The sequence below is a fragment of the Danaus plexippus genome, chromosome 17, assembly GCF_018135715.1.
Source record: "Danaus plexippus chromosome 17, MEX_DaPlex, whole genome shotgun sequence".
In the NCBI taxonomy this organism is placed as follows: domain Eukaryota; kingdom Metazoa; phylum Arthropoda; class Insecta; order Lepidoptera; family Nymphalidae; genus Danaus; species Danaus plexippus.
Genome location: NC_083548.1, coordinates 1,362,829 through 1,386,181, shown reverse-complemented (window position 1 = coordinate 1,386,181; position 23,353 = coordinate 1,362,829). Strand labels below are relative to the sequence as shown.

General features: G+C 30.7%; 4 protein-coding genes across 6 annotated transcripts; 2 read left to right on the top strand and 2 right to left on the bottom strand.

Annotated features, from left to right (window-relative positions):
* Positions 1-4,492: 4,492 nt before the first annotated feature.
* Positions 4,493-11,094, top strand: LOC116771191 (glyoxylate reductase/hydroxypyruvate reductase-like). Its single transcript, XM_032662964.2, has 7 exons — positions 4,493-4,748; positions 5,275-5,423; positions 7,853-8,042; positions 8,567-8,730; positions 9,058-9,222; positions 9,303-9,428; positions 10,483-11,094. Exons 1-7 carry the CDS (start codon positions 4,603-4,605, stop codon positions 10,602-10,604), a joined length of 1,062 nt encoding a protein of 353 aa, XP_032518855.1. The 5' UTR covers positions 4,493-4,602; the 3' UTR covers positions 10,605-11,094.
* A 168-nt stretch (positions 11,095-11,262) lies between these two features.
* Positions 11,263-12,658, bottom strand: LOC116771192 (ragulator complex protein LAMTOR3 homolog). Its single transcript, XM_032662965.2, has 3 exons — positions 12,499-12,658; positions 12,233-12,425; positions 11,263-12,138 (listed from the first exon to the last, which is right to left on the bottom strand). Exons 1-3 carry the CDS (start codon positions 12,540-12,542, stop codon positions 11,998-12,000), a joined length of 378 nt encoding a protein of 125 aa, XP_032518856.1. The 5' UTR covers positions 12,543-12,658; the 3' UTR covers positions 11,263-11,997.
* Positions 12,659-12,882: 224 nt separating this feature from the next.
* LOC116771153 (uncharacterized) lies at positions 12,883-21,861 on the top strand. 3 transcript variants are annotated; one of them, XM_032662900.2, is made up of 5 exons: positions 12,883-14,676; positions 15,586-15,801; positions 16,244-16,408; positions 18,357-18,404; positions 18,509-21,861. In XM_032662900.2, exons 1-5 carry the CDS (start codon positions 13,407-13,409, stop codon positions 18,532-18,534), a joined length of 1,725 nt encoding a protein of 574 aa, XP_032518791.2. In that variant the 5' UTR covers positions 12,883-13,406; the 3' UTR covers positions 18,535-21,861. The 3 variants fall into 3 exon arrangements, with proteins under 3 accessions (XP_032518791.2, XP_032518790.2, XP_032518789.2); XM_032662899.2 differs by lacking the exons at positions 18,357-18,404; positions 18,509-21,861 and having other exon boundaries at positions 12,884-14,676; positions 16,265-18,129; XM_032662898.2 differs by lacking the exons at positions 18,357-18,404; positions 18,509-21,861 and having other exon boundaries at positions 12,884-14,676; positions 16,244-18,129.
* Positions 21,862-22,192: 331 nt separating this feature from the next.
* On the bottom strand, positions 22,193-23,067 carry LOC116771498 (pre-mRNA-splicing factor Syf2). The gene has a single exon (XM_032663352.2). The coding sequence runs from the start codon at positions 22,952-22,954 to the stop codon at positions 22,250-22,252; it is 705 nt and encodes a 234-aa protein (XP_032519243.1). The 5' UTR covers positions 22,955-23,067; the 3' UTR covers positions 22,193-22,249.
* Positions 23,068-23,353: the final 286 nt, after the last annotated feature.

The window sequence follows — 23,353 nt, the reverse complement described above, 5'->3', positions numbered from 1 at the left end:
AAACTGTTTTTCTTTTACGGCTTTAATTTGATTACGATAAAACATTTATTTATTTACACATTTTTTCAATAAACTAATTTCGCTTAACTCAACACTAAGAAGTGATATTGTTTACTCAAAATAAAATTATCAAATAATATTTTTATACTTATTTTATAACATTGTGACTGATAATATTACAGTGGAAGGTATATATTAAATTACAGTCAATTATCCTGCTCTCGTACACACAACTTCCAGCTGGAAAAAAAATTATCAATTCTGTTGAGATATTACAAAAAAATCTTTATAAATTTTTTGCAATAACTCACATGGTAATTGGGAATTAGTATTGAAATTCAAAAAAAAAAGATTATTTCAAATAAAATGAGAGTTTTTTTAGATCTTGCAACATTATTAAGCCATCTATGCAATGAGCATTACGTACAAAAAGCAGGTATTATAAAAGAAATCTTCCAAGTCGAAGTTATTTCTCAACGTATTTGGTGTACGCATTTGTACCAAAAATGGCCTCTCATTACCGTTAACAACCTTACAGGGCTTCTGCGGAGTTTCGAAATAATTTAACCAGCAAACAATTATCTTAATTGCCAATAAATGTACATTTCGGAAGAAATACTCCAAGAACGCGACATCACATACCGGAGATGATTTCTCAAAATGAGTCTCGTTGCGATATGGTACATCACTAATTAATATTATCGGTTTATTCAGAACCTCACTATGAACATGGATCACGGATGTTAAGGGTTGATAATAAGTAATCTTTGCTTAACAAGCAAAGATAGATAAATAAGATATTTCATTCTTGAATTTTATTAGTAAAAAACCATTGCCCATAATGAATGAATCGAACTTAATGAAATAAACAGGAAATCTTTATTTTACACAAATTTCTTTTCGTATAGGACTCACAATAGCTGTGTAATAAACTATATAAATTTCTGTTTGTCCACATGTTTACGAGGCTGACATTTAAATGCCACTAAATTAGTCCTTGTTCGCGGGAATTGTTGACACAGTGGCATGGGATGGAAAAAACTAAGAAGAAACATAAAAACCCGAGTTGAGACCCTGCACGTGTGATTCGGATTGCCTAAATATCTACAAAATTGGGACAATTTGTGACATGCCGACGGAATTTTGATCGTAACACACCAACACTAGGTCGAAATTTCCATATGCTTGTTTATAAAAATATATATTTTTTTTTGCAGAAACAAACTGTGAATTTTTCTTAACATCATATCATTAACATGAATCTGATCTGTTTACAAATTGTATTAGCTGTGGTCCTTATTTTCTACGACATAAGTTTCAAATTGTTTTTGAAGGAAGCTTATCCGAGAGTTGTTATTTTTTTCTTAACCTCTAACCCCGCCACCATTTGTCTATTTATTTATATGCCGAAATGTCACCATTACTTTCTCAGACTAATGATTTAGTCGCGTTAAAAACTTCTCCGTGACAATTTCGTAAGGATCTTGTGGCAGATGTTTTTAAATTGCTAATTGAACTATTAAGATGCATAAAACTTGTTACAAAATAACAACTGAATTATTACAAAACGCTAGTTATATACCATAAATATTCAACGCGAGAGCTGTGTAATATAAAACTAATTTATGTATAATTTTTAAAATATCAGACAATACTTTTTGTGAACACGATAAAAATGAGAAAAAAAATACACGCCATAGATTATAGTACAAATTAAGTTCCAACAACGATTGATATAGCGATCAAAACATTTGGTTAATTACGCGGGAAATAAAGATAGTGTAATGTTATCACCGAAAACTGAAACCTTAATAAACGTCTTCGCCACCTGATGTGCTGTTACAGGTGGTGGTGAGGAACGCGGACCCGCGCGCGACGCGTTCCTTTACGCACTGACGACTCTTTACTTTGACATTTGTTAATATTATTTTAAATCACATAACATTGCTATATGTATTTGCTCTTTTAAAATCACATCATATATATAAGATTGATGTTGATTAATGTGGATAGATACATCTCGTGTAACTGATATTGGCTGTTATTACTGTCATTGTCTTCTTTAGAATTTTGTGACGATATATTTTTTTTTTAATTTATTTGATAATTTTATAATCTATTATTTAGGGGCAGTGTTGGTATTGTTAGTACGTAACGGAGCACACCAGCTCGTCGTCCGCGACACCTTGTCGTGACAGGTGATCGAACATCGCTGAACGGAAATTCCTCATGTCGTGCCAATAAACCAATTGTTAATTTTGGCTTTTGAAATATTTACCCGAATTAAATATTAATTTGCGCAATAACAACTAATATCATGACTTGAGATCTAAGACTTTCGCGAGTTTTATACATTTAAATTAAACTAATATTTTTCGGATATACTACGCGTGATTTATTTTTGTAAAAAAACTACATACTAACCGTGATCACGGTTGCTGTAAAGTAACCGAAACGTCGGGAGTATGTAGTTTTTTTTTAACAAATATAAACCACGCGTAGTATATCCGAAAAATATTAGTTTAATTTAAGTGAATATGATGTTTCATGAAAATATCTTTGTTTTAATCCAGAACTCAGATTTTTTTAACATTATTACAACTGAGAGTAAGATGAGACTTCTTCCTTCGACTGATGCTATTAACGCTAGTGTGAAAAAATCAGATTAAAATTTTATTAACACTTCGATAGAAATCTCAAATCATAAAGTCGGAGAAACCTGTCGGTGGACATTATAGAGTAAACAGTTTAAAAAAAATTATATCCCACAGCTTGTGTTTCAGCACTCGGTTTCAAAATTGTTCGAAATTTTTCAGAACTCCTTAGTGACTTGAACAAATGCAGCCTTCACCACTAGGTGACGTCTTGTACCTAAGAATTAATTTCGCGATTTTTAAATAAAACTATACTTTTCGGATTTAAATGCATTTCTTATAAAGCGAGATGAAGGTAGAATTATATAAAAGCTGGTTAATGCCGAAAAATATTAAATTTTAGAGTGACAATTTTTCTTATTTATGTTTATTATTTATCTAGAAACGATAGCAAACAAAGACAAAATCTCAATGTACTCATATACTATACAACACTTAATAAAACAGGTCGTATTCCAGGAAATAACTCCTAATTGCTATTAGGAGTTATTTCCTGGAAAATATACCAATTTTTTTCAACGCCACCTTTAACGTATATACTGCTGATTTCCTATATTATTCGATTTTAATTACAATTACCAAACACCGATAGGCCGCGCTATACAGAGTAAACGAAAACAACTGTCGTAGTATTATAGAGCATCTCTATACAGTAGAATAATTAGTTATTTATAAAAGGATCCTAAATCTTAAACGGCGTACGCAATGTACATTGATTTACTATGTGGCAGAACTTAGCTGGCACTCAGTTAAATGCTTGAACCGCGGCCAAGGCGCCGCCTCTGATGGACTATTTTATGCCTAACTTCGAAAGGCAAATAAAATGATCTTTCTTATAACTATTTTGCACTTTTTTATTAGTTCTTATTAAGGCTGTTTTGATTTAAGGTAAAATAGAAATATATCTAATTAATTATATATTTTCAAATCACAATTTGAATAAATTGTGACAATTTAAGGTAACATCTTAGAAAAAAAAGGTGACATCTTTTTTTTAATGGCAAATGCCATAATGCTTTGAAAATTACAGAAATGTTTTCAAAGATATTGAGCTCCAAGTTTTAATTAAATTAACTGTTTTAAAATTTATACAAAAATGAATAGACTGCCATCTATTAACAGTATACGCATATTGCTATTCGACAAAAGATGGCGCTACATGCGTGTAATTTTTTTTCTATTAATAGGTGGCGTTGCTCTACGCAACTGTTTCCGTAGTCACTATCCATGACTGACGACATGATTAAGTAATGTGCAGAATTTGCACTTCGCAAGAAATGGATTATAAATAATTGAATTAACCTTTTAAAAAGTTGCAATGAACATAGTTAGTACAGCTTTGAATTACAAATCATATCTTATTAAATTGGCGGATAATTTAGATATTTTTTTTTTAAATTGAATGATCGACTGTTTCAAAGAAGTCTATATATCATATATGTTATTTGTATCATAAGGTTTGTAGACAACAGGGATTCAAAATCTTTATATTTTCCATGAATACCAATATTTTTCGATTTAATCTACATACCTATTGTTCTGTCAAAGATCTTAAAATGTTTATTATAATTAAAAATTATTTACCGTCGACTACGTATTATAAAATGTTCAAATATTTTCTGTATAAAGTTACGAAAATTGCTTGCAAAGGTTAGAGTAAGACGATGTTTCCATTACGTAATATTTTATCGAAGTTTGACATTAATATTTTAGTTTAAAACTACATTTAACTTCCTTATCTAAGCATTGATGTAACGAGAAAAAAATAAAGAACATGTTGTTAACCTTCAGGCCTTCACCCGAGACAATGTTTATTATTAATAAGATGTAGGTACGTACTACGTAGCATGTTTCTTGGGCAGTCTCAAACGCGCCACACCTCGTCACAGACAGGCTTGATAACAATACAATATCTCAATTGTTTAACTGATAAAATACCACCTGTAACATGTTTATTATCTTAGCACTAGTTTTAGTAGCGAGTTCAATTCCGCCGGAAAACCACGCATTGACAACAAAAATGACAAAAGATCTAAAAGTTGTAGTTTCGTCCAACGATTATCCCGCGAGCGGGTTAAAAGTTCTTCAGGAACAGTGAGTAATGTTATTAATTTATGTTAACATTTTTTATTTCCTTAGAATAAGAGTGAAAAATACAATTTTTGATAATACATGCATTGAATTTGGGACAGACAGCTGTCATTTTAGGTATAATTAGACATTTGTAGCAATGGCAATGAGTGTTGCAAGTCGATAAATTAACTACAACAACTTCAACAAACATTTGTTGAACCGAATATAAAATTTTAAAATTAATATTTTATCAAAGTTAAAATCGTCAATCACAGAAATACAAAGTTGTATTGAATACTTATTTAGTAGAACAATATTACATAACAGCAATGTTTAGACGTTTACATTTGTGAATATATATTAAAAATTGTATACTTTATAAGACTTAATCTTGAAAGTAGGATGGTAAAATAAAACCCTTATTAATAGTGATATCACAGTCAAAAAAATTATACAAACATGACATACTACCGAAAAAATAATTTATATTACCTTACAAAATGTTTCAATTAAGTATTATTTCATTTATTAAAATTGTTAATGACAGTTTCACAGTTTTACAAAGTAAATACAACCATTACGGGAAAGAGGGTATAACAGAGAACCAGGAGGAACTCATGAAAATTATTCCTGGAGCGTCAGCCCTGGTGTGGATCTCTCACCATCCCATCACCAAGGAACTGCTTGATAGAGCTGGTAAGTAATATGAAATACACTTTAATTTATGTTAATGACATTAAATTTAGTTCAAGGGTGAAGGATACCGATTTTTTAACCTACATTTTGGTTTGTGGAAATCGGTAAAATATTATAAGCAAACCATTTAACGGAATACTTTCTTCCGGGTACTGGGGTTGGGGGGGAAGGAAGTCTGACTTACGGGAGGCGTACACACAAAATATTTTTTTAAGATATGTAATGTCATAACAGGTTTTGTGTGTGATGTTTTATTGAAAAATAATAATTAAATCAATTGCCATGAAAATTATTATTGTTGTTCTTAACTTCACATGGGCATGAAAATCAATCTTGTCTTGTCATTTATACAATGCGGTTCTATTTTACTGTCTATATCATTAATATCAATAATACTCAACTTATATAGCTCCCTTCGAGATGTAGCCTCTATCCTGTCTTCACCTTAAAACGCAAGGCCATCGTCTTTAACATAAGGCAATAATTGAGATCACACTTTTGTCCAACACAACTTACAAACATTGTAAAGCGCAGAAACATCATGAATTTACGTTGTAAATTACTAATTAGATATGATTTTAATTCTTATCAAAGTTATTATAATAATATGGTTATAAAGAATATCAACATAACAGTTTTTTTACAGGAAAGTCTTATCAAGATACAACTGATATCAGTTTAAGAAAACTGAGTACGAATATTTTCATGTAGAGTTAAATCTGATATTGTGCATTATCTAACAACATAGAATCTATTCCAAAGTATATACCAAGATTTAAATATCCAATATTGTGTTTGGGTAACATGTTGAAACATTTGCTGTCATTATCCGTTGACAATTTGTAAATAAATTTTTAAATTACTAAAGAATTAAAGATTACTACCGAACAAACAGTTTATTGTGTTGATAAAACGAAATAAAAAAAAAATATAAGTGTTGTAGTTAGTCTTAATAAATAGAATATTATCTTTATTGTCTATACTGTCTATCAATAATAATACCGCATTTGGTAACAGGTGTCATAACTAAGATTTTTTTCTTATTCTGTACTAAAGGATAACAGATAAGGTAACAGCTGCTGACAGTTCTAACGGACATATATTATATCTCAAGCATTACATTATGTGTGTACTGATTCCTGAAAAACTTGAGATAAAATGACCATTTCAATATGGATCAATATTTATTTATATATAAATAGGGATTTTTGCCAGTTCGTGCAAATTTATAGCATAATTTATCTATGAAAGAAATCAGGAGGTTTGACACAAAGCATAAATATCTTTCTTTTTCTTTATAACATTTTAATCAATGACAAATTAACGAAAATTATGTCCTTTAATTATTTCTATATACTGATTATATAATATTATGAAGAAACACAAGGTGGAATAAAATTATCAAAAGGATTTGAGATTTTAAAAAAATATTCAGTTTTATTTCGAATTACATAATTTCCAACGATATAATTAGGACAATAATGAAGGATGGGATACGGGATGGTACTCAATTTTGATTTCTTATTTGTAAACAATGACCACTCCAACATGAACGTCTGATATTTGAATCCCAAAAACTGTATAATTTTCAAATCATTCAATAAAATATATGTCGTTTAGATATAAAATACATAATAATTGTGACCATTTATTAGTTAAAGTTCGCCTTAAAGACTGATCCAAGGACATCCGTTTATTGCAGACGCCATATTGGGATTAAATACCAATATGGCGTAATCTATAGCTACTTGTATTTAATTTATTTGAAGAAAATTTAAATTATCTAGACCGGAAATCAATTGTGTATAAAGTATGTAATATAATTTAATAATCTTATCGATTTGACACACCTGTCACTTTAAGATCGTATATCTCCGCCACTGAGTGTAATCATCATTTTTATTTTAATAAAAATCACTGTCAATATTGTCGCAAAGTTTGAAAAAACTCTACTAAAAAGAATATTTTTCTGCTATAGACTGAAATTAAATATTCTTCACGTTTGCATATTTATACGGATACCACCAAATAAATTTACTTATAGTAAAACTTTTGATTCATCACCCTGTATTTTTTTTGCTACATTCATAGCAATTATCGTCTTATTTCACGAATTAATGAAGTCTAATACGTTCTTAGATTAGTGAACTTTATTTTTAAAATAATTTATTTAAAATTTAAATGGCTTCTAGATTTTTCTATCAGTTGATATTAAACTGGCAGGGTTGACAAAACAACTGGTACATACAAATACTTTGATGTGACAGAGCGATAAGATTTAAATCAACTTCACAAGTGATAAAAGTTAAAAATATATAATTTTACCCATTTTTAAGGCTGGCAACTCATTATGATTGATCTTCAAATATAAAGCATTTTATTAATATTGATGTCATTCATAAATATTACGAAAATCGATTTTGTTTCAGGACCTCAGCTTAAAATAGTAAGCACGGTGTCAGCTGGGTACAATCACTGCAATGTCCCGGAGCTGAAGGCGCGTGGCATTAAACTTTCCAACACACCGGAAGTCCTCAGCTCGGCCGTGGCAGAGATCGCTGTGTCCCTGATCTTGGGTGCAGCGAGACGGTTCACAGAGAACCTGGATCAAGTCCGCAGGTAAAAATATATATGATTGACATGAAAATGTATATAATAATATCAAGATTATGTCAACTAAACGACCTAAGATCTCATTTTATAATTTTAATAGGACAGTATGCAGGGATTTGTTAAAAGATTTATGACTAGAAGAGATAATGTGAATTCTGTCATTGATAAAATGTTTTATCAGTTAAAGCCAGGTGTGTACGTATTATTTTCATTGCAGATGCATTTTAAGTTTTTATTTTATTTCAATAATTTTAAACACACAATATATTATTTGTTATGGCTTTATAATAATATGAATATCATTAGAAAAATATACAACAATAAGATGTTAGAAGTTTTTTTTTTTTGTAACTTGAGCTTTTTTTTCTTTTTGTTTAAATCCCTAATGAAATGAGCCTTGAAAGTTGAAACTGAAACTTTCAAGGTTTTTCGAACGAAAGTCTTTAGCATGTTAGACGAAAGATGCAAATAATACCAGGATGCCACAGACAACAAAAAATACAAACCAGTATATAGAAAATGATTTACAGAGGCGAATGGGAGATCGGTTTCCAAAAGACTCTCGGACAGGACGTCAGAGGAAGTACTGTCGGAGTTATAGGGCTCGGTGGAATTGGACAGGCGACTGTGAAGAGGTTGGCTGGATTCGAAGTAGAGAGGTTCCTTTACACCGGACATCGAGAAAAACCAGAAGGTTCGTTACATTCACTAGAGCTGCTCTAATATAGACACAACGCAAACGTTGTCAATTACTATACATCTGTAAATTTGAATTGGTACAAATTCCAAACTGCAAAAAAAAAACAAAATATCTGGCATATCATTTTTTTGAATTTCATGAATATGTCATTCTTACGAGTTCCGAAAAAATACGTCTTATATCTCAAAATATTTGGATAATATGTAATATATATGTGCATAAACCCTTTAATCATTATGAAAAATAATAGCATTATTGTTCCAAAAAAAACCGACGCCAGTGTAATTTCCTTGTAAAGTTATATATCCCTGTTATTTCCAGCAAAAGCTCTCAACGCGGAATTCGTATCTCTCGATAATCTTCTGAGCCAGAGCGACTTTATAGTCCTCGCTGTTCCGTTGACCGATGAGACTCGTCACATGATAAACAAGACAACCATCGCTAAGATGAAGAAGAACGCTATCATTGTTAACGTCGGAAGAGGAGGTGAGGATCCCGGTTGAGGGAAATTTGAGAATGTATGTTATTACGTAAAAATGAGTGTCATTGTCCCCTTTTTTCGTCAGATTTGATAGACCAGGAGGCTTTATACGACGCTCTGAAGAATGGAGACATATATGCCGCCGGTCTGGACGTCACTACGCCCGAACCGCTACCAAAAGACCACAAACTCTTGTCCTTACCCAACATATGTGAGTTACTTTCAATATTACCTTAATCTAATCTATCATTATACCACAGTACTACTTCTTTTACTTTCTTTCTACTTTTTTTTACTAATTTTAATTAAAGAGCAATGGTCGCACTTCTATTAACTTTAAATTAGTTAAATTAAATGGTGTGTTACGTCATACTAATAATTAGATGCAACCAAAAATTTTAATATTTTTGAAAGTCCAAGCTAGCTAGCAGTAGCTTTAAATCCGATTGAATTTACAAATAACATTACGTAAGATTGGAAGACTTTAAATTCCTAAATATATAACGCCTACAGAGTCTACTAGTTAACAAAATCGTTTTTATATATATACTAGCTCTTGCCCGCAACTCGGTCGCTTTTAGAATAACTACATATATATATCTAATGATATTCAACCAAGACCAGTTACCGATTATGAACTTACGAACTGCATGGTAGTCATTAAACAAGGCAGAATCTTAGCACCGCGATTTAGCTTGATAACGTATTTTATCAACGCCATCTATCGAGCACAGTGTTCAACACTTCAACCGCATCCGCGCCCACTGCGTTATTTGTTATTTTTGTTAACTCTCATAAGTTTTAATATTAAGATTAAGTATTAACATATATAAGAACATATTTTTTTAGTAACTAATATAACTTATTAACTATTAACTAATATATAATATACAACTAATCAATATTAAGTTGTAGTGTTTAAAAGTTTTGAAGCAGTACTTGAAGTAAATTTTCAATTGACCATAACTTCTTTTCCCTTAACCGATTTTGACGAAACAAAGTTTTGATAATGCTCCTAATTATATGTAATCCAACTGAGAAAACCGCGTTCAAATCCGTTGAGTAGTATTGAAGTTATAACGTACCAGACGGACAGACAGACGAACAAAAATTCCAAAAATTGTTTCCTTTGGCTTCTTTGACTATTCTTTAATTGTCTAGTTTTTTGGGAAAATATGTAATGTACAGACATTCGATTTTTACTGTCTTATAATGTTTATTATTTGTATATATAACATTAAACAAACACATTCACTTTTTTCCAGTCATTCTTCCTCACATCGGAAGTGCTACTGAACGCACGCGGAGCGATATGGGAGTACTCGCCGCTAACAACGTGATTCGTGCACTCACAGGAAAACCTCTTTTAACACCCGTACTGGAATAATTAAGAATACAGCAGTGCGCTGGAGCTTCGTAACAGGTTAACATATCGAAGTTCCAAAATAATTTCACAAAATCGTCGAAAGAAACTTTAAAATGATATTAAATTAACGCCAACCCGAAACGGAAGAGTTTTATCGAAAATCTACAAATCTGAATATAAAATTTCAACAAATTAAATACAGCGACATCAATGACATTGATTTCTGACAACTCCATTTCATATGTCAAACTGACAGTTAATCGTGACAGAACCAATTTTTAAAAATCAAATTCAACAACCTTGAAACATACAATGAATAATTTGATCCGTGACAGATTGCATCTAATCGGTTTACATCTACTACATAAAGTCGGTACTATATGCATCATTGTTATCTGTAAATAAAAGCACACTTCTGATATGGCTAACCAAAATCAACCTTGTCTATTCTTCCTAATGTTTCTTTGACAATGCGCCATGATTATGTATTAAATGATTATTACTCCCTGTATGTTCCTTAATTTACTTTCCCCAAATACCTTGTTTTTTTTTATTTTCCTGTCTTAAGATTTAAGGCTTTATACCATAAATGTAGAAAATATATAGTTTGATAATTGAGCAAAATATATATTAAATTATCGCGTGTCGTATTTATTGTGAGGTAGTTAAAAAAAAAGGGTAATGATAAAAAGAATAACTTTATTTTTTATATACAATTATATATTTACATATTTTAATAAAAGCCAAACATTTCTCAATATTACAATATCGGAAAACTGATGTTACTGTTGAGAGCATTAGAAGAACAAAGAAATAAATTTTCCTTTTCTTAATGTATGTGCTGTTATTCCTTGTAATATTTGTTTCAAAATACATGCTTACTCATAATCTTAAAAAAGAGGTGTTATATTTTGTTCACTATTTGAAGGATTTATTATTGAAAAGAAAATTGTTAGTTCAGTAATAACAAAAAAAAATAATTAGAGTGTTACAAAATATCAAAGAAATATTGAACATACTAATGTAACATATTATCAACCGTGATGTGAAATATATTAGAAAAATAATTTACAGTCAAGAAACTTGACCGCTCAAGGTTTATCTGGACAGCATTAATAGGTTTGTCCGGCCAATAATAAACCAAGATTAAAAAGATAAACTGATATACTAGTAAATTTTAGTAATAGTGAATTTTCAAACAAATACTAGGCTTAAAATTTATGGATACAAACAAATTATTAAAAAAAAAAATGCAAAATAAACCAATTAAACTATGAAAAAAGGCACCTCTGAATTATAAACTTAAATAACACTAAATTAAAAAACAAAACACCTATCTGCTGCTGATGGTAATTATTACGAGTCGGATATATTTATGAAGGATAGTACAATATGTGTATTGTAGTATAATAACTCAGGGGGCATCTGCAACGATACCTTCTAGATCCTTAAGGAAAGGTTCTATTTGACTTTCCAGAGATAAAATATGCCCTGTATTGCAGTTATCACTACCAATGAATGTTATTACAAGTGGAAGCTTATTCATTTGAATCACCTGAAATATAATTCAATATAATTTTACATTCTACCAATTTCATATGTTTAGTAAATAATTTGAGCAGTTAAACATAGTTTAATTCTTGTCTTACTTGATAACTCGAGTACATTGATATAATCGTTTTATTTCTCCCAAGACCCAGCTTACTTGCTTGATCAGTTGCCATTCCAAAAGTTGATATAAAGTTAGGCCTAAGAGCCAGTTGCGGTGCTTTTTCAGTCACAGATCTCACTACGGGAACTCCATCTCGATCGGTTATTAAAATACAATGTAATCCGTTTACTCTGAGAGGATAGAAAGGTTGTTAAGAATTTTTATTTTACTTTTACAACTACAGTTTAAAGTTGATGTTATTACTTCTCAAGCAAATGATTGAGGTGTTTTCTTAAATCGTCTACCATATTTTCTTTTTAGAAATAACTGTGCTAAGTAAATTATAAAATCTAAACAAAGTTTCGGTTTAAACGATGATGACAATATAATGTACTAATATTTTCAATTCTTGAAATGTCATGTGTCAACTGATTCATGACATTCTAAATAACATTGTCTATGAAATATAACTTAAAAATAGAAAATTGTATAATTCATAAGTTGAATTGATTTCTTATATTTAGGTAAGAACTAAGAGTTCTCCTTTTCTTATTTGATAAACATGAAGTAATACCACAAACAACAATCCATTTCTTGAATGTTTCGAAATATCATCAAACCTAACTTGACAATTAAAATAATAAATATAGATTAGAGTCTATAGTCAAAGACCAAAATGGAAGTTTTGGATTGACAAGTTTGTGATATTCGTAATTTTATTTTTGGATATACAAATGTTTAATCCTTTGAGTTTATCTAATATAATCTGGTTTAAAAACACGAATATAAAGTTTATTGGATGCATTAAAAATATTGTAAGCAGTCACTTGAAAAGGTGTTGCAACTGGTCGAAAAATAGCTCTGGTATGATGATAACAAAAGATATAAAAATCCAGCTTTGTCTCGCTATGTGCTCTTTTTCGTCATATGTGTACTATAAGGATTAGCGAGTCATGAATATTGGTATCCGTGAAAATAAATTTTTGTAAAGGTGTGAGTACAGAAAAGAGATTTTAGGGTTTGTGACGTCACTATAGTGAAAAGACAATAAAATTTCGGTATTGCAAGACGATGTTTATTGGTGTTTTACGGTGAGTGTTAAATTATTGCGATAGCTGTAGTAAAAGGAGAATTCGCGGTGAAGAGGAGGTTCTCCGCGAGGATGGGCGGCGATGTCTGCCCCCTCCGATAGCGCTGCGAGCCCTTCTCCATGTGCGTGCACAAATATATCGCTTATGCAATTGTTTCATGAATTGAAACAAAAGTTTCCTGGTGTTCCTGATCATGTTGTTTCTAAAACTATCGAGCTCTACTGCCACGACAAGAAAGCCTGTGAAACCCATCTCCACAGCGAAGTCAAGGCCTCCCTAACACACGCATACCACGCCTCGTCATTGGCTGCTGCTAGACAACAAAATGAGTTAAAAGTTAATCCACCAGTTAAATGTCGCAATCAGCCAATAGTCAAGCATGAAATTGTAAAGACTACAGCTATTAAGTCCATAACTTGCCAAACCCCTCAAAAGGCATTAATTAGCTCAAGCAGTGAAGCAGAGGAGGAAAAACCTAAACTGAATACAGATGCTAACCAAAATGTTGTTAATACTGTTGAGGAAAAATCTAACAGTGCATCATCTCCTGTAACTGTAATTAATATTGATAATTGTTTTGCCAAGTATACAGCAGAGTCACCTAGTGATTTAGAATTGAGTAACGGAAATAACACAGAGACTCACCACACTCTACTGGAAAGTTCTCTTCCCAAAACAAATAATACCCCGGAAAGCACCCCTCCAGAAAAGGAGTTTGTCATAGACAGTGAGCAACCAGAGAGTACAAATTATAAGATTTTAAAAAGTAACAAGATCAAGTGCAATCTAAATCAAAGGTTGGAGGTTGGAAAGGAGGCGAAGGAAAAGAAAACTATCAAAAAGGAAATTCAGGCTAGTCCAGCTGTTGCTCAGCCTGAGAAGCCACAGAGACCGAATACATTAAATTTTATCAAACTAAGTCCAGACACCGCATTTAAAGAGAATTTAAAAGATCCTGAGCCAAGTTCCTGTAGAACAGTTTCACCGGCACCTCATAAGACCGAATGCAAAGAAAAGCTGTATAGACCTGATAGGGGATATCCTCTCAATCTGTCAGTCAATGTGAACTGTCATATGGATATCGGACGAGGATATGGGGATCCTTGGCTAGAAGATTATGAAAGTCCAAGAGCTATTACATCTGTCAATTTAACCGTTTGTACTCCAACATCTAACATGGCAAGCCCTGTCAGAGACACGAGGGACGAGGATGCTGGTTTTGAAGGACATGTAACAGTGACAGTAAGTCCTAGCACAGCCCGTCCTCCGCGGCGTAGGGCTCCGCCCCCGCCGCAGTCACGTATTGAATCACCGAGGCCAACGAGAGCGGCTCCGGAACCACCAACACACGGTAAGTTTTAAAAAACGTTGCACGGATACATAAGTTTTTATTATCATCAGAATAAAGTATAATAAGTCTATAGTATGGTACTTTTCCTTTGTCGTATCATTCATTGTGATGTGGCACAAATTAAAATCTAGGTATAACTTATGTATACAGATACATACAACCATTATAAATTGTTTACATGTGACACGACATCAATACCCACTTTGTAGTTAGAGTATGTTTTTTTTTTAAATTTTCCTCAACAATTTAAATCTGTTGACGAGACTTGAATACTGATGGATCTTAATCCGCAAGGTATGTTGGCTTATCATATTCCCATATAGATACAACATTACATCATGCTTTGTATTTTATTATCTGTAATTGTTGTAATTTTTCACATATTAGTCCATAAGTATAATGTTAAGTGGGTCCTTATGTTGTTGAATTTCTGCTTGAACAATAAAGCACTCTATAATCTAAGAAAAACAATCGATAGTAGGAATAACTTTCTGCATTTCATTTACATGCGATTAAAATTTATTGGATGTATGTTTGAATATATTTTTAGCATTTAACATTGTCTAAAACTGTTTAAAATTAATGTTTTTATTTTCAATAAATATATTTGGCGTCATACAGGGGTTTGTTAGAGATTTTATGGTTGTGCTTGTCTATGGTGTTGTCATTTACATATCGACAAAACCTCTAGACTAAATATGATCTGGATACATTGGAAGCTTTTAAGACAAAAAAATGGTTTTGCCATCAATGACAAATGATGATGAAATTATCCTAATGATGGATATTTTTTTCTCATTTTCCCATAAACCTGATCCCTCAGTTTATCTAAATAACGAAACGTACATTAAATTAGAGTTTTATTTAAAGGTAAAAAACATTATTGAATTATGTTCTATATATTCCTAGATCGTTCGCTAGTTGAACGTCAAAAGGAGCGTCTGTCCCGTTTAGCCGAGGCCCTAGCACAGGAAAAGAGGTCTCTCGCACAGTTGAACAGGGAAACACAGATTTTAGCTGCACCGCCACCCACCGCGAACGCCGCACAGAGACTCAAAGATTGCGTTGAGAGGTTGAGAGATGAATGCGACACTATGGCTAAGAGATTGGAAATGATTGGCACGGGTATGACAATTTATATAAAAAAAAAATCGCTTAGAAATACGTCACATCCTATTGCATTGCATAAATATCGATTTCGTTCCATCATCATATAATGTTGACTAAAAAAGTTCCCCCATTCATGCTAGATTACTGTAGATTTTTATTTTATAATAGTATTTAATTTTTAACTAATTTTCTATGATAAATTAGTACATTTAATTGAGAATTTACAGTACAAGTGTTTGAAGAAATATTACGCGATAAAAACGTCACAAATGTGAGATAAAAAAAAAGGTAGTAATGATCTTTGTCTCAGCTCATTCTCATGGATAATCTCTGTGATAGAGAATGATGAGAACATTGTCTACAGGTGTATCAAACATTTGTAGGCCTTTACTATATTGATTTATAAATTGTTTAAACTAATGTTTTGTGATATTAATAATGAGTATTTGTTCACTAGCCCGTGTAATGCCCCTTCCAGAGGCAGATGACACGGGCAACTTTTACAGCAACATATACACTGGACAACGGCCATCGGCGTCATGGCAATGCCACATGTGCACCTTCCGGAACCATCCATTACTTGACAAGTGTGAAGAGTGTGACATGCCACGAATATTCGTAGGTACGTCCCCAGCCACAACACACGACTCGGGCTTCGGCTCGTTCAGAGATAAAAACAGAAGGGGTGTACATAACACAGATATAGATTCATCGTTACCAAATATCATTGGTGACCATAGAGCTGTGAATGTTTGATACAAGTATGAACTGAGCCTAACTAGTGCAAGAGGCTATAGTGTTGTGTATATTAACCTGCATGGCATGGACAAGGACATGCCAATATAGACTACATTGGCATCGCCTTCATGGATTGCTTTACCTTGAAATGTTCCTTGAGCAAATTTTTATTTTGCATGTGTGTTCGTCTTTTTATTAAATTAATTAACAATAACTATTCAAGTGTATAAGGATGTCAAGTTAGTTACCGTCGCCTCGTTTGATAATATTGATGAAAAAAAAAAAACAATTTTATACATTAGTTTATAGGCATTGTTACTTGGTAGGAACTAAGGACGAGAAGTATTCTAAACACTTTGTGCCTTGAACAACAAAAAAGTATGTGGCCTTTATCGTTACATGTAATTTATTTGTAAATCTTATTGATTGTTTACAATAATGTACTATTTGGTACACTTTGAATTGAATTTTAATCATTAGGTTAATTTTATTATAGGAATGTTATAAAATGTGATAGAGGGAATTTGAAATTTATGAAATGAAGGTTATGTGTATATTTGTTACTAAGATATTATATTGTTAGGTTTTTTTTCAATAATTTTTTAAGCATATTTATTGTCTAATTTAAAGTATAATGTACGGAACATCACTCGTCTGGTCAAGATGGATCATCACAAGATCTCTTTAAAAGACTACAGAAAGCACCTTGCCAAAAAGAATATAAAATCATAAAAATATCATATATTTAATATAAATTTGAATTTACATACAGTCGAAGTTTGCTCAACATGGCCTTGCTCATATTATTGAAGAGCTTAGAAAATATATTTGAAAAAAAAAAAAAGCTCTGGGAGACAGAAAGGAGTTTTTATACTTTTTAATTGTTACTTGGTATTCCTTAATATTTTATCTGGATGGGTTTACTTATACCTAAATGTTGATTTTTCTGTTGCGATAATCTGTTAGAAATATAAATTAGGTAATTTTGTGAGAATTTATTATATATACATGTATGTATGTTTTTAATAATAACTTTGTCACATTGGAATTTGGAAGTTATGCATAGTAAGGATTTATAGGTTCCATCAGCGAAAGCAATATAGAGCATAATAAATGAATAAAAAATATACTACACACATGGCGTTAGACAAATTTCTAATAATTTTTATTATTGGAAAGTAAATACATAGTTAATTACAAATATGGTGTTAAAATTTAAAAAATTCATAGAGATAGAAATAATAGAAAAATTAGTGACCTTTTGGTGAATAAAATTGAATTTATTATATATTTACGTCATAAAATTCTCTGCGGCATTATTTTAAATGTATTTTAATCAGTTACTCACAGGCTTAGGTGTTGTATTGAATTACTTAAAACAGGTGCCCTTCTTGCAAACAGTAAGTGTAGCTGAAATCAACATTCCACTTTACGCTTTAATTTTTTCAAATTAAAAAAATATGTTCTCGTGTTAGTATTTGTGACCCCGCTGTTCGGTGATTATGAAAAATGTTTTCCTAATTAAGGGATGTTTACACAATTGCTTGAAGAATGTGATTATTATTTTATTTTCTATTTAAAAATAAAATGTTAGAATTTAAATAATGTTTTTATGCTTTCTTTCAATACCCGATGTTATGTCACTGACTTTATACATACAATTTTAAACCCTTTTGTAATCACGAGGTAAGTTCTTTTTACGTTATTTTTTTTTTATCGTCGTGCTGTCAATGGTTTTGTCTTTGGCTGACTGTAATAACAAAATAATAAATATAATTAAACCACAGATAATGAATGTGATTATAATAAGTTATATTTTATTTTGTAAACAGTTCGTGCACCGGACGGAATCACCGTACGCTTAATGCCCGGTCGGCGAAGTAAGTATATAAATATAATTAATTAAAATGGCGATGCTTAAACATTTTCTATCATAATTGGCAATATAATTGGCTAAAATCAATTCGAAATCATTTGTTTTCAGAAATAGTGCGGTCATGGGTTTTATAAAACGCCGTACTGAAAATGAAATATATTTTTAAGTTTATCTATCTTAAGTGCAGTAGTCTACGAAATATTATCTGTGATATTCGCATTTGGTAGTTATATTTTTTAGTCAATCTTTGATTTGCACATTCCAAAATGGCTGTAGGTTGATTTCGGTTAGAATGGTAATAACTGCGATGATATTTGGAATTATATGAGCATTGAAAAGAATATCGTGTATTCTGTTACGAATAATAATTATTTCCTGTTCTCTCTGAGTGCTCTGTTGTACCAAATGCGAATAACCGAAAGTTATTTTCATTTAACACTGCTGCACTTAAGGTGGATAGGAAAATAAATTTATACATTCTCTTAATATGTTTTATTATTAAATATAAAGAGAATATTACTAAATAAAAAAAATGTTTTTAATCATAAGCACTGACAATTGTAATCATAAATTCTCAAATAGTCGCAATTTATTTTTAGGACCTAACTATATTTTCTAGGATATTTTAATATTTGAAAACGAATACCCTGAAGTCCTAAAATGAGTAAATTGCTTTCTTAATAAAAAAATTTTATTGTCTATCTATTATCCATCTCGGATTATTAAAGAAATTAAAAAGTTTCAAATCATTTTATTTCAAACAAGTTAATTGTTAGAAATATTTTAATATAATACCTTGACATAAAAAAGTTGTCCGCCATATTGAATTTAAAATGGAAACCAGTTTTTAAGTCATAGTTACATTATACACTGTGTAGGTAAAATTTAATTAGGATAATCTGAAAAAATAATAATAATTACCGAATCAAAGGCTAATGTTGGTAGTAAAAATACAGTTGGTAATCAAGCAAGTGCCATTTTTTTCAAAATCTATTTATTGAAAAATACATCAAATTATATGAATGGCGTTAGAGAGAGCAATTACTACTTTTCACATGTATATGATTTTAAAAAATGGCCTGCACATGGATATGTACGAAAAATAAAATGTACGTAGATATTAGTGGCACGATATATCTCTCTCACCAACGTCCACAGTTTAAATTCAGCTATATGTAAACGTAAAATTTGTTAGTCTTTATTTTGAGGATATGGTGCTTAGTTGTGGATTTGTCATCCTTAGTTACTAGAAACTAATAACTCATGTTGATGATAATAGGAAACAGAAAAGTCTGGATTGTAAAGCCTTTTGAATTATCAGATATAATGTCTATGAAGTCAATTGCTGTTCTTTCGTCTAGTCAGTCGGTAAAGGCATAATCATTTTTTTTTTAAATATTCAACTCACGATGAATTTATAGAACCAAATTGAATTGTTAATAATTTTAATTTGTACAATTATAATAATTTGAAGAATTGATAGTTTTTCATTCGCAGAATTATTATTTGTTAAGCAAATTATTACTTTATCAAACACGAATTTAAAGACTGAGCTGGACTCGGTGTTAACGTAATATTATATTGTTAAAAAACTTTTAAATTACAAGAAGAATACTGTACGTATGTATTTATATATATTCAGGGCATATTTAGGAACTCTAATTTACTTTATATAAAGTTCCTTATAAATACATTTAATATATAAAAAATTTGTGTAACAAATGTTTACAGAAATATAAGCTTTTTTTTGTACTTCGATTCAATGGCTTATTTAATCATTATAATCACGGTATTTTTTTGTAAATTATTTACTCATAACGTTTTTTTTTTATATTCTTTTGTAAAAACCTTTTTTGTAAATGGTTGGTATATCCTTTTGTTAATTTACTGAAAAAACGAGACTTCACAGTTTATAATTAAAATTATTTAACTTTTTTCTTTATCCAACTTTGTAAACTACGTGCCAAGTACAGTTGAAATCGTCAAAATAAATTTTCACTGAAAGTTAATTTGTCAGATGATGACATCAAAGTCTGAACTGCTCGGCATATTTATTTGTAGATGGCATAAATAATAAAGTCATATTAGAAGTAAAAAACGACGGTTCATGATAAAAATTATATGTAATAAATGTAAAAGTTAAAAGAATGTATGTTTTGAATATTTTTTTGGCTGAATAAAATCATTGATGTGACATACAACTTGCCCTAAGACGAAAACAAAAGTTCTTTTTTACTCGGTCTATGATTTTATTCATTTTACTATATCATTAATGAACTACGAAGCTGACACGATCTTCTGCAAAATAAATGTTTTTATGTGAATTTTAATCAACAATGAAGACTGTATAATGGCGACTTTGCACGGTTGCCTGTAAATTCGCCAATATATAAAAAAAATAACATTTATTTTTAATGTAATAGTTTTTGCCTTGCTCAAAATAATTCGATAACTGTATGCGATGATTTGAGAATCAAGGTTATACTTATTACTTAATGTCATCTAATACAGGACTGACTCCGATGAGTATTTCTTTCCATTGTATAAAAGTTAAAACGTGCTCATTTATTGTGTAATGTATATATTATATATGCTAGAACCTATGTATGAGATGCAGTCATATTAGTTTTTGTATATCTTTTGTTTAAGATAAGCTTAAATATATCTGTGCAAGTTTTAACGTAAGTCATATATCAAATAACAACCACATTTATTATTTATGCATCTTTTACTCTCTCACCGTAAAAACGTACCTATGCTTAGTGTTTAAAAAAACGTACCTATGCTTAGTGTTTAAAAAACCGAAATAGATTTCCAATCTTAATTCAGAGTTGTAATCTGTAACGTCCCTTTAAGCACATCCATTCACGTATATATATATATTTACTGATATATGTTAAAGACAAATTACAACCCTGAACTCAATAAAATAGGTATGGATAAGTAAAGGACAAAAATAAGTAAAAATAAAAGATTTTGAATTCAGAACAGCTAATAGACTAAACTCCTTTTAAATAAATTTGGTTATCTAAACCTTTAGAAAGTCCAATAACCAACCTTTACTTTCGCAAGAATACCTTATTAATAAATAGGATCGATTTTTTTTATTGTTATCGACTAAGGATGCTGTATATCTTCTTTTTGCATAAAACTATAGCAGTTTAAAATTAAATTCATACTTCAGTTATATCAACAACGTTGTTATGTATTGTGTAAATTATTAGACAGTAACAAATTATATACCTTTTCATATATAAATATCATCATTATTTTTGAACAAGCTTAATAATTCTTCATTATTTAAATAGATGAATAATGTTAAAACATGCACAGAACAATATTATTACAAAAAAAAAGAAAGTTAGTGCTTTATGTATTTAGATAAATATTATCTGTAACAAATATGTACTTATTTTTATCATCTGTATATCAAAATAAACTTGTTATTGAAATTTGTTTAATTTAAATTTTCTTTTTTCCCATTCAATAAACTCCTAATATTATCTCGACACGGCACTCAAGATTATAATTTGTTCAACAAATAGAACATTGACATTACAAAACATTCCACGATTCCAGCACAAACTAAGCCATAGCATAGAAATAAAAATTCATTATTTATTTTTAGAGTCAGTATTATTTATAAATTATAGTATATAGAGTGACCCTTGATGATCCAGACGCCACAAATAATATTATAATAGTAATTTTTTACTTTGTACTATTGTTTAATGCCAATATGACCAAAGAGTTTTCACAAATCTTACATATATTCAATAAAACTCTTCAGAATAATATCAAGTATGTTTAATAAGTATTTATTTACAAAAAACATTAATTTCTTAACAATTATATTGCAGTACCCCTTTCGAGGTTCTGTTTGATTTCAGCCGTGTGTTCTCCATAGAATCTCTCTAATTTCTTATTGAACTTGGCATTACGTTCATTGATGTAGTCGATATCCGCATCGTCATTATGAATACGTCTTCTTGAGTATTTCGATCTCTTGGCTATCTGTCCCTCTAAATCGTTCACCATTTTATCGACTGCTTCCTTGCGGTCCTCGTGCATGCCATGTATAATAACATTGGGCCCTCCGTAAAACGCTTCACCGTATTTCTGTTTCTGTTTTTCGTATTCCTCATTATCCATGGTCGGCATGTTCTTTATCAAACGGTTGTATTGTCGGACAGTGGCCTGTTCGTAACTGGAAAACCCTTGGTCTGGATTTTTCTTCTTCTTCTTTCTTTCCAATCTCTCTGCCTCAACCGCAGATATGTTAAGTAGTTTGACTCTATCGTAATCCTTGCCTTGTTTCGTCGCTTCCTCCCGCTTGTTTTGATCTTCTAAAAGCCATTCCGCTTGTCGTTTTTTAGCTTCATAATTGACGGGAAGTTTATTTCGAGCTTCTTCTGCTACTACTTCCTGGTGATTATGTGTTCGAGCTTCGTTCCTAGCTGAGTGTAATGAACGCAACCTTTTCATACGTTCAGCTTGTTTTTCTGCGAAACTCAATTCTTTGCCCTCCGCTGTGGATACTTCGGGATTGCTCATTATTATCTATTACTACAAAGTTGTCCCAAATTTTAGATAAATAAGAGCACTTAATTAGTAAATAAATTTACAAACAAAAAAATGAGACAACCAACATTAACTGACAAGTGACATTAGTTTTATTTTAAGTGACATTTTAGTTTTTACTTTAGTAGTGGTTGTTTAATTTTAATATAAATATATTGTATCTTACTTTATTAAAGTTAAGAACTATATATTATTATTAAATTTTTTGCAACAATTTAATATTTAGAAGTAAGAATGAAAAGATAATTTTATATCAGCTCTTTACATTTTTATAATTCATAAAGCATAAGCCAAATTAATTTGTTATTTAGTCCAGTGAAATGAATACATTTATGTGTTGTAATATTTTATTGTTTTAAATTAGAAATTAAT